We start from the raw sequence: 12256 nt of genomic DNA on the forward strand, positions 1-12256 counted from the left end.
GTAGTGTGGAGATGAGGATGCAGGTAACCTGTATGTTGGACACCTGTAGTGTGCAGATGAGGATGTGGGTTACCTGTATGTTGGACTTGTGTAGTGTGGAGATGAGGATGCGGGTTACCTGTATGTTGGACACCTGTAGTGTGGAGATGAGGATGCGGGTTACCTGTATGTTGGACCCCCTGTAGTGTGGAGATGAGGATGCAGGTTACCTGTATGTTGGACACCTGTAGTTTGGAGATGAGGATGCGGGTTACCTGTATGTTGGGACACCTGTAGTGTGAAGGATGAAGCTGAAGATTTCTGGTACATTGGACTTGTAGTGAGGAGGACGAGGTGTTCAGCATTTCCCGAGGCAGACAACTCTGCAGTGTCATCTGTATCCTATCACAATGTATACTAACCATGCAATGCAACTAAATTCAGGACTGTATGAGAGGCTTTAGCGAGGGGTATTACGGCTGTGTAGTGCAGTTATGTAGCACAGGGGATAAGAGGTTTGTTGCTGCTCCATCATGTAGTGTACATTATATGAGATCCATGCAGTGCCGTATACAGCAGAATGATGAGCGTAATGTATAGCGGAAAGTAAATATATAATCTCGTATGCAAGAAACCATCTCCGGGAGCAGAAGAGGTTTCTGGGTAAATGCCACATTTGGCTGCCAGTGCAGAGGCTCTTCCCGTTTTTCAGATCTCGCAGCAGTGTGTTGCAGGCTGTCTCCATATTTCATCACACAAACAAAAAGGAATATTAAGATTTTCATGTAGAGAATGGCAGTAAATGACACACAGCGAAATCCTGAATATCTGTCCCATCTATGGAACCCTCCGGTGCCACTCAGTCAGCAGAATGACATGATGTGATCGGGGGTAACTGACACCCCACCCCATGTCACATGATGAGAGACGCCATCACCATAAAACACGGGTCTCTCTATGTAAAATGACATTTCAGCCCTTTATCTCCATCAGTAAAGATTAAGAGAGCGACAAGGCAAATTCACAAAAACATGTCAGATCAGACAAATACTAATGGTGGCGATCAGCGAACCAGATATAGAAGACTGACCCGGCCGAAGTGATGGAAGGGCCTTATTGGCTATTGTGCATTGCATTCTGGGAAATTATGTATCCCATCCATTTACTCCTCCCCACCTGGCAATCTGCCCACCATGTGCAGTCATTTCTCTGGGGCCTGATCAAAAATCCCCTCATATGACTCAGGATTGATGGCAGACTAGACCAACCTGTTCAGCCGTACAATAACGAGCCTCCATTAATATTATGTCAGATCTAGCAGAGTATTTGTGAATCTGTCCATGGGTATAATGAACCCAGACCCAGAAACTGAGATGAGGCCAATGTGATGGCAACAAGGCGTCACGACAAATCAAATCACCACACTCAGCGTTTCCAGACACGCAGCTGATACCAGACGGAGAAAGGTTGGTGCCGGGTGTCAAAGGTGCAGTGCAGGTAGTTGTGCTGTACATTGTGCGTGTGCGGTGACGGGCCCCAGGCGTCGCACGGTTCAGGCACCAGGTGAAAGGGGTGAAGTCACCTTCCTGAGGTGGACAAGGAGAAAGTAGACAGAATTTCCGACGTTTATTGTTCTTACTAGCAATTAGAACTGTCCTCATCTTTGCCCCGCGGGTTGGCCAGATGTTCACCATTAATGGGTCCGGTGTTGCAGTTTTCCGCAGCCCTCAGTGCAATACCCAATGTGCTTCCTGTAGTGTCTGCCTTCTCTATAGAGCTCCGCAGGGCCTCCGCAGACCTGAAAACAGAGAAAAAAAACTTGGTAAGTCCAATTCATCTGTTCTGTGCCATTTTCTGTAGTGTGAATGAAGCAGAAAACAGAAGACCACTTCACAGTAAATTCATCTCATCACAATCATTAACCAACTTATACACCTAGCTGCATTCAAAGACCTAAAATCCCCAACAAGACCACCTCCCACCTTTCCTGCACAGAAAATCGCTCGATTTCCCCATAGAAATGGCCACCTGTGTCACTCAAAATTCATAAATGAATCAACATTCAGTGTAGAATAGTCCACTATAAGAAATGAGACCCATGAGTTGAGAGAAGCTCACCCGTGAAAGGACACAAACAATTTCACTCGCTGTGTGGTCCGTCACCATACAGTAAGATTGGCACACTTATCAGAAGGTGTGGACTCATACTGGTGTGTATTGAGTCAATCATGCAGTTATGAGGGATCACCTCAACAATATCCCACACTATCAGATAGATGGTATGGGAATCACCCGATCCCAAGGCTGGATGAAAAGGATCCACTTTCAATTGCCAGGCTCCCACAGCCTGGTAAAGCACCGCTAGTTTAAGCGGCGTTTTACCAGCGTTTTCCGGGTGCTGGCAGTATGAAAGGGCTCTTAAAGCACTTGGGCTTTCACATTGTGATTGCAGATGAGGCTTCTTCCAAGCGCTTTTTTTAACGCTAAAGCGCCTGAAAAATGCCCCAGTGTGAAAGGGGTCTAAGTCTTTGTATGGAAGTAGTTTGCACTATATGTCTAGTGAAATGTCAGCTACATGCAGTCTCTGGTCACAGTTTTTAGATTTCCATCTGCATGTAAAAATCTGGCATACAGGTGGGTAGAGTGAGCGCCAACTCTTACACTGTATATTTCACCATCAGATTGCGTGCGTTCCACCGACCAGAAGTGTCAGCAGTGTATGTTCCAGCCTGCTCTACTGAATACCACTGTTCTTCAGTTCACAGAATGAATCCACTCCATGGATGTTTTCCAGTTTCTTGTTTACACGCCTATTGCTAGTGTACTTTTGTGAGTACCAAATTGTACGTTTTTATTAACCACTTAAGGACCGCCTCCTGCACATATACGTCGGCAGAATGGCACAGCTGGGCACAAGCATGTACCGGTACGTTGCTTTTTAAGTGGCCAGCCGTGGGTCAGGAGCGTGGCAACGCTGGAGCACTCCCGACCCGGTCCTGAGCTCCGCGGGCGCGGGACCAGCAGACCCGATTGCCGCTGGTGTCCCACGATCAGGTCACAGAGCTGAAGAACAAGGAGAGGTCTGTGACGTCACATGCCAGGCCACGCCCCCTACAATAAAAAAAAAAAACACATAACGTCATACATAACACCTACACTGCCCCCTAGTGGTTAACTCCTTCACTGCCAGTGTCATTTACACAGGAATCAGTGCATTTAAATAGCACTGATTGCTGTATAAATGACAATGGTCCCAAAAATGTCTGATGTGTCCGCCATAATGTCGCAGTCACAATAAAAATCGCTGATTGCCGCCATTACTAGTAAAAAAAATAAAATGCTATAAAACTATCCCCTATTTTGTAAACGCTATAACTTTTGCGCAAACCAATCAATAATCGCCAATTGCGTTTTTTTTTTACCAAAAATATGTAGAAGAATACGTATCGGCCTAAAATAAGGAAAAAATATGTTATTTTTTATATATTTTTTGGGGATATTATAGCAAAAAGTAAAAAATATAGAATTTTTTTCAAAATTGTCGCTCTATTTTTGTTTATATCGCAAAAAATAAAAAAAAACACAGAGGTGATCAAATACCACCAAAAGAAAGCTCTATTTGGGAAAAAAGGATGCCAATTTTGTTTGGGAGCGACGTTGCATGACCGCGCAATTGTCAGTTAAAGCGACGCAGTGCCGAATCGCAAAAAGGGGCCTGGTCCTTTGGCTGCAAATTGGTCCGGGGCTTAAGTGTTTAAAGCACTCTTAATACTGCACTTAGTGGCGCCCCCGTTTCCATTCCCAATGTAAAAATCTGGCATGCTGGTTGTCCATCAGCCTGGATTCTCACATATACAATGCGGGAACCAGTGCAATTCCTGTGCGGGTTCACACATCGCATGCCACTCGCAGGCAGCTGGTGTCAATAGAAGGTTAATGACAATAGAAGGTTAATGACACCCCCAGATCGCAGTGAAAACTGTCAAATGGTATGGGAATTGGATGGTATGGGTGTGAACACCCATGTCATCCGATTCCAGTGCGGACCAATGAAAGGGTGCTGCACCATTTTGGAGCGAATGCGATGTCATTTCAGCCATACAGTTTGTGTGGCTGAATTTGCACTGCAAGACATCGCATGTGATCTGCACAGCAATGCGTTGCAAATCACATGGCTTGTCTCCGACGGAGCTACGCTTTTACGTCACTTCCGGGTCGCCGTCGGTGTTTGGTACGCAGGTGGAGCGCAAACCGCGTATCCATCATACGGTTTCCGAGGAAGAATTGCGCTTTTGTTTTTGAACACTACGGAAAGGACTCTATCCCAGGGTGAACACAGCTGAGATTCATCACCTCTATAGGGAGGTTTGTTCTGGTTTCCCTAGATAGTGACTCCACTTTACGTTTATGTTCGTAGCAATATTATATATATTTTTTATGGTAATTTCTGGGGTCAATCCGGAATTTTTTGGGGAGATTATTACACCAACCCCCTGATGAACTGTGGTCTCACAATATAACTCACTTTATGAGAGTTGTGGCCATTTTTTAGTATTTTTTGTTTTTTCTTGTTTTGATTTTTTGTTGTGCTGTTTTTTTGCCTCTTATGGTTGTTTTTTATATATATATTTTTACATCTACTGTACCAATAAATCATTTTTTATAACGGATTACACTATGGAGGCTTCCATTTTTTTCTCATGAGGACTTATGGAATCCATGTTGATACATGCTCAGTCATCTACTACAAAGTAAAGAACGGGATATCTGGAGATTGATCTTTAAGGCGTACAACCCCTGCAGGGGTATTTACTTCTGGTGAGTAGGATTCCTGGTGGGGAGCACAGAAGTCACAGTGAAGACTGCATAGGAAGCACAAAAGTCACTTTAAGGATTTTTAAGGATTTTTCTGGATTAGCACCATTGAACTTTCATTTGGGACTTATTTTATATATATATTTTTTGTCCTGTATACTTCACATATATAATTTTTTTGTATTTTTCTGCACTTTACTTTTATTTTTATTGTTATTTTTTCATTTTTTATGTGTATATGCACTTTTCACATATATTTTTTATGGTTTAGAGAAATTTTTTATCACTAAAAGGTTTTTTATTATCGCATCTTTCACCCTTTGTGTGCACTAATACACACACATTTCTTATTTATAATTGCCATGGGTTCTGGTTTGTGAAGTGTTTACACATTCCTTACACTTAGTTATTAGGTTTATATATATATTTTTTGGCACTAAACACGGGTTTAACATAAACACTGTTTTAGGTTTATATATATATATATATATATTTTGGCACTAAACACTGTTTGAGGATACCTATGTGAATCTAGGTTGTCTATTAATGAACGTTACATATACATATATACCTTTATCACTTTACACTGGTATAGGGGACCTATGGTATTGTTGGTAGCAGGTTTACCATTGAGTGTAAATTTTTTCGCATTTCTGCGACTTGATTTATAATCGCATTAGGTTGTATATGTAGTTCGGTACACGTGGTTTTCAGGTTTTTGGCCTAAACTTATAATTTAATTTATTTGAGATTGAGGGTTTGATTATATTTTGTAAGGAAGTATTCGGGCCTGTTCCAACATCATCAGTTCTTGATATTTCCGCTGCTTTGGAGACTTAATATGTAATGGGTTTGATTATTAGTCCCCGATATTCGAATTCTATGTTTTGTGACCACTGCCCCTGGTGGCCTATAGATTTATTACACTCACTGTTTGATATAATCTTCTCTGGGTGTAGCTGATGTGTTTTTTCTGTTTTCCTGAGTTTATCAACATAGAGTTTAATTAGTATTAGGCTGAGGGAGACTATTGGGTTCTTTGGAAAAAAGACCTTGGCCTTTATTGCTATCTATTTATCCTCTACGAGTCCATTTTGGAATGGAAACCTGTTTTTAGGTAGCGCCACTCAACCCGATACCATTTCAGTTATTTCACATGGCTTGTCTGTTTGCACCAGTGTGAACCCGGCCTCAATCGACTTGGGTACATTCAGCAGTTTCTGCTGAACCAGCTGAGATTCCAACCATCTATGGCCAGCTTTCAGTCTTCACAGCACATGATGAACAAAAAGAAAACAAAACCTATTGTTGAACTCACATTCCTTCTTTATATCGCCACCACATGCCATAATGAAAACGTTTCAATTCTAAAGTCATACGCTTATACGGTTATACATTTATATGGCTCTGACATATTCTGCAGTGCTGTACAGAGAACACTGAACCATTCACATCAGTCTCTGCACCAGAGAAGCTTACACTCTAATGTCCCACCACAGTCACACACTATTATTATTATACTTTCATATAGCGCTGACATATTACATAGTGCTGTACAAAGAACACTGAAGCATTTACATACGTTTCTGCACCGGAGAAGCTTACAATCTAATGCCCACCCCCCACAGTATTAATATAATTATACTTTTATATAGCTCTGACATATTCCATTGTGTTGAACAGGAAAAAAAGAGAACCATTTATATCGGCCTTTGTGCCAGAGGAGCTTACACTCTGCCTGTGGGTTTATATTGATTGTGCATTCACATTGTGTGCACACAGAAGAGGTCTCAGAGGATATTTGCATAATCTGTAACATATATACATATACATATATATATACATATACACATATATATATATATACATATATATATATCACTACATATCTCAGTACATTTAGGCACACATTTCTTTCACCTTATATATTATGGGTATTTTTGTTTACGATACCAATTCATTGGGTTCATACATTCAATATTTTGATCATCACGCGTTCCGTTGGGACCTTTTGCCACTTCGGGTTTTTCGGCTTTGCTGCCTTCTTATATAAATGCTGTAACAAGGTTTCCACTTACTTAACACATGCAATAAGTTTATCTTTTTTTTTTTTTCCTTCTCTAATTTCTCATAAACGTTTTTTGTGCAATCTTCTCAGATGAAATAAATTGTGTATTACACAGAAAAAAAGAAAAATATCTTTTTTAGCGTTTCAGAACAAAAATGGTGGGTAAAAAATAAAATAAAAAAAAAGAAAATCAACAAAAGCCTCTTTTCCTGGTACTTTGGAGTTTTCTGATCTTTGAAGCCTCCCCAGCCAGACTATTTAACAAGTCTCGTGAATCGGCGTGCAATTGTATGACGGCCGCACAGTCGGGGGCTTGCATTAGCACGTGGCAACGATCCAAAAGTGGATGAGCGGCCTAAACAATCTGAACTCTGTTTCATTTGCAATAAAAATGGACAAAAACTGCAAATCATATTCACCACCTTCAAGGAGAGAAAAATGAAAAAAATTTACATCTGTCAGAGGAAAGTGGCATGCTGAGGAGGCAGAAAGGAGGAACGCAGCAGAGACGTCAGCGCCTTTCAATGGAGGGAACGCGGCCAAATCCTCTGGAGTCTTTGTGTTCAACCCCGAGGACATCTGAGAAAATGCAATTCCTTCCGCGGTGCCTTTTGTCAGTGGCCCGGAGGAGGATTTTACACAATTTCCTCAAAATGGAGCATTTTCCCTTCTTAGTTAACCGAGGCAAACAAATGAATTTCACTTCTAAGTAACTTGTCACTAAGGCAAAGCGAAAAATTTTCTAACGCCAGAGACGCTTCATTTTAGTGAAAATGTGATGCTCCGGTGCCTAAACTGTATCGTTACATGGCGAGGTAATGAGCGATCACCTAATAGGACAACACAAGGTTTTATAGCTTCACTGTATCATCTATACATTTTACAGTCATCAAAGCTCTGACATCATAGAAACCTACAGTGTCTTGAAAAAGTATTCACACCCCTTGACATTTTCCACATTTTGTCTTGTTACAACCAAAAACGTAACTGTATTCTATTGGGATGTTATGTGATAGACCAACACAAACTGGCACATAATTGTGAAGTGGAAGGAAAATGATAAATTATTTTCACATTTTTTTTACAAATACCGTATATACTCGAGTATAGGCCGACCCGAATATAAGCCGAGGCCCCCAATTTACCCCCAAAAAACTGGAAAACGTATTGACTCGTGTATAAGCCGAGGGTGAGACATGGCTGTCCATCCCTGTGTGTCCGTCCATCCCTGTGTGTGTGTCCGTCCATCCATCCCTGTGTGTGTGTCCATCCATCCATCCATCCATCCCTGTGTGTGTGTCCGTCCATCCATCCCTGTGTGTGTATCCATCCATCCATCCATCCATCCCTGTGTGTGTGTGTGTGTGTGTGTGTGTGTATTCATCCATCCATCCATCCCTGTGTGTGTGTGTGTGTGTATCCATCCATCCATGTGTGTGTGTGTGTGTGTGTGTGTGTGTGTATTCATCCATCCATCCATCCCTGTGTGTGTGTGTGTGTGTGTGTGTGTGTGTGTGTGTGTGTGTGTGTGTGTGTGTGTCCGTGCAGCCTTGTGTGTGTGTCCAGCCTACCTGTGTCCCAAGCCTCCGTCCCGAGCCGCCGTCGTCCCGAGCCTCCTCCGTCCCGTGCCGTGCCTCCTCCGTCCCGTGCCTCCTCCGTCCCGTGCCGTGCCGATGGATCGCCGCTCCAGGATCGCCGCTCTTCTCGGCGGCCATTCTACAATTCAAAAGCCGCGCCTCCGCCTGTGATAGGCGGAACACTCAATTTCCCAGCAGCCTGTGTTCCGCCTATCACGGACATCCTCTCATACTCGTCCGTAGTATGAGAATGAGCGGATGTCCGTGATAGGCGGAACACGAGGCGCGGCTTTTGAATTTTAATGTCCGCCGTCTGTCTGCTCGATACGCTGATCGAGCAGTCAGACAGCGGTGACTCGAGTATAAGCCGAGGGGGCACTTTCAGCCTCAAAAAAGAGGCTGAAAATCTCGGCTTATACTCGAGTATATACGGTAAATGTGTGAAAAGTGTGGCGTGCATTTGTATTCGGCCCCCTTTACTCTGATACCCCCAACTAAAATCTAGTGGAACTAATTGCCTTCAGAAGTCATCTAATTATTAAATAGAGCCCACCTGTGTGTAATTTAATTTCAGTATAAAAACAGCTGATCTGTGAACCCCTCAGAGGTTTGTTAGAGAACCTTAGTGAACAAACAGCATCATGAAGGCCAAGGAACACACCAGACAGGTCAGGGATAACGTTGTGGAGAAGTGTAAAAGCAGGGTTGGGTTATAAGAAAAAATATTCCAAGCTTTGACCATATCACAGAGCACTGTTCAATCCATCCTCCAAAAATGGAAGGAATATGGCACAACTGCAAACCTACCAAGACATGGCCGTCCACCTAAACTGACAGGCCGAACATGGAGATCATTAATCAGAAAAGCAGCCAAGAGGCCCATGGTAACTCTGGAGGAGCTGCAGAGATCCACAGCTCAGGTGGGAGAATCCATCCACAGGACAACTAATAGCCGTGCACTCCACAAATCTGACCTTTATGGAAGAGTGGCAAGAAGAAAGCCATCACTGAAAGAAAGCCATAAGAAGTCCTGTTTGCCAGAAGCCATGTGGGGAAACACAGCAAACATGTAGAAGAAGGTGCTCTGGTCAGATGAGACCAAAATTTTACTTTTTGGCCTAAAAGCAAAAACGCAGCACATAACCCTGAACACACCATCCCCACTGTGAAACATGGCGGTGGCAGCATCATGTTGTGGGAATGCTTTTCTTCAGCAGGGACAGGGAAGCTGGTCAGAGTTGATGGGAAGATGGATGGAGCCAAATACAGGGCAATCTTAGAAGAAAACATGGTAGAGCTACAATGGAATGGTTTAGATGTGTTAGAATGGCCCAGTCAAAGTCCAGACATAAATCCAATTGAGAATCTGTGGCAAGACTTGAAAATTGGTGTTCACCCAAGCTCTCCATCCAATATGGCTGAGCTTGAGCTATTTTGCATGGGCATAGAATGGGCAAAGATTTCACTCTCTGGTTGTGCAAAGCTGGTAGAGACATCCCCAAAAAGACCTTCATCTGTAATTGCAGTGAAAGTTGGCTCTACAAAATATTGACGCGAGCACACACATTCCTTGTGTGTCCCAGTGCAGGCGTGCAGGATTTTGGCACGCACATGTGCTGGCACCCTGATCTCTGGCAGGGATCAGTGCCAATGGCACAGTCGCGCCGCCCCTGATGCGGCATCTGCCGGAAGTGATCTCATTACTGGCTTCAGAGTGAGGGAAGACATGGCCAACGTTCTGTGAGCCACATGCGGTTTCAGGTAAGAACAATTACTACCGCTGCCATTGCCTATTGGAGCCTTTAATTAACACATTAGCATCAGCTGCATCTTCTACATAAGCTTAATTTCAGCCCAACACGAGCCTCTCTCATTGTTTTTTTTTCCCCTATTATGATATGGACCCTATTGGGATACCTGGTCACCATTGGTACACACTTATCTCAACCCGCTGCTTACAGGCTTTATTAGGGGGATTTTGGATGTTTTGTTGTCAGTGGCCAGGGGCGATAGTCTGGAGAAGCCGCCTATAGCACACACAGATTCTAGTAAGCTATTTTGTTCTCCTGGATTCTCTATAGATTATTTGAGCTCCATTACTATACTTATGGACTGGGGGACCCCTTTTAGCTCATGTTTATACTGCTTTTACAGGGAATATTCCTCTGTCTGCTCAGCATCTGGGAAGGGTTTGTTTTGCCCCCCACTATATAACAAACTCAAGGTGACTCTCTTGGTAACTATGCCTTATTTATCTGTGCAGATTTTTTGTTGTATGACAAGATATTCAAGTCTTGGCTTTGATGATCTATAATATTCCTTTCAAACACACCTACCTCTGCTGAGTCGTATACGATCAATTTTTCTCTAGATCCATTAGTCATACAATCCCTTTATTATAGCTGGTCCTTTGTTTGAGTAAGTACTAATTTTACTGCTCTTGAGCATCTCATTGGATATAGCTACTTTTGTTTTGAATTTAAAATAATTCTACAACTAGTAACTTTTTTCTATATCTCATTTTTATAGATATTAATGTTCTGGATTATCTAATATACAACACCTCCATTTTGAAATACACTTGTCTCTGTTGAGCTGTGTGCGACTAAGCTTCTACAATACACGCTGGCTATTTCTTAATTTTTATTGCTCCCAATTTAGTTTACAATTAACTGATTACCAATGGTGTTTTAGGATAATTTCTTTGTTTATTTTTGCTCCCTATCCTGAATTACTCATTGAATTCATGATATTTTGTATGTTGTCAGGCGCCCATCCCTTGCACCATCTGTTGATATATGGGCATTTGGACATTCTCCAGCTATGGTATAAGATGCCTAATCTTTTGTTGACTTATTGTAAGTTGAAACTGTAAAACCGATATTTTAAAGATGCATGTAGTGATTTATGACTATGCACAATTTGAGTATTCTTTGTTCCTTATGTATGCTTATTATTTTATAGAATTTATAGTTATTTCTGTCTATCCAACCCCCCCCGAAGAAGACTGAGTTGAAACGTGTAGGGGTCACAACTAGGCTTCACAGCCTCTGTGGCAGAATCAGTGTGATATATTTTGTTTTTCTTCTATTTTGTACACATCATGTCCTATGTTCCTTTTTATTTTGATGCTTTTAATCATGTTCAAATAAAATCTAATTTTATACATAATTGTTTATTGATATTGGTGCCTCAAAGTCCCCTCCCATGTTTGTATTTATCTGTAAATTATCTATTGGGAATGGCACCTATACCTGTGAGACTCTTTAGGCACAAGCACATACTTTGATTGGTCCATATATATTTGGACACTGGGAACATTTTTGATTTATTCAGGTATTTACCAAAACATATTCAAGGTATAGTTATACAGCTTATGAATATGGGCTGAAAGTCCACACTCTCAGGTTCAATTTGAGGGTATGTACATCCAAATTGAAGGAAGGGTTTAGAAATTACAGCTTTTAAGATTAGCCTTTTTCAAGGGTCCAAAAGTAATTGGACAATTGAATCAAAAGTGGTTTCATGGCCAGGTGTGGGCTACTCCTTCATTATGTATTCATCAATTAACCACTTCCCGACCAGCGCACGACGACGTACGTCGACAGAATGGCACGGGCAGGCATATTGGCGTACAGGTACGTCCAATATTCAATGCCGCCCTGCCATCGGGAGCGCGCCGCCGGCGGCGCGCTCCCGCGCTGGTCGGGACCCCCGTGAGTCCGGTCGCGGGACCCGCGGACTCGATCGCCGCGGGCATCCCCGCGATCGTCTCACGGAGCGGCCGAATGGAGGAAATGCTGTGTAAACAACATTT

General features: G+C 42.5%; 1 protein-coding gene across 6 annotated transcripts in view; it reads right to left on the bottom strand.

Annotated features, from left to right (window-relative positions):
- Positions 1 to 746: 746 nt before the first annotated feature.
- The window catches only part of SHTN1 (shootin 1), a 169524-nt gene continuing 158014 nt past the window's right edge, over positions 747 to 12256 (bottom strand). For all 6 annotated transcript variants that reach the window (XM_077455441.1, XM_077455440.1, XM_077455437.1 and 3 more), the window contains one exon: positions 747 to 1777. In XM_077455441.1, coding sequence (XP_077311567.1) covers positions 1618 to 1777 — 160 coding nt within the window. In that variant the 3' untranslated portion in view covers positions 747 to 1617. The remainder of the gene's footprint in view (positions 1778 to 12256) is intronic.

The sequence above is a fragment of the Lithobates pipiens genome, unplaced genomic scaffold (assembly GCF_037356315.1).
Source record: "Lithobates pipiens isolate NorthernLeopardFrog02 unplaced genomic scaffold, aLitPip1_a1.2 Scaffold_25, whole genome shotgun sequence".
In the NCBI taxonomy this organism is placed as follows: Eukaryota; Metazoa; Chordata; class Amphibia; order Anura; family Ranidae; genus Lithobates; species Lithobates pipiens.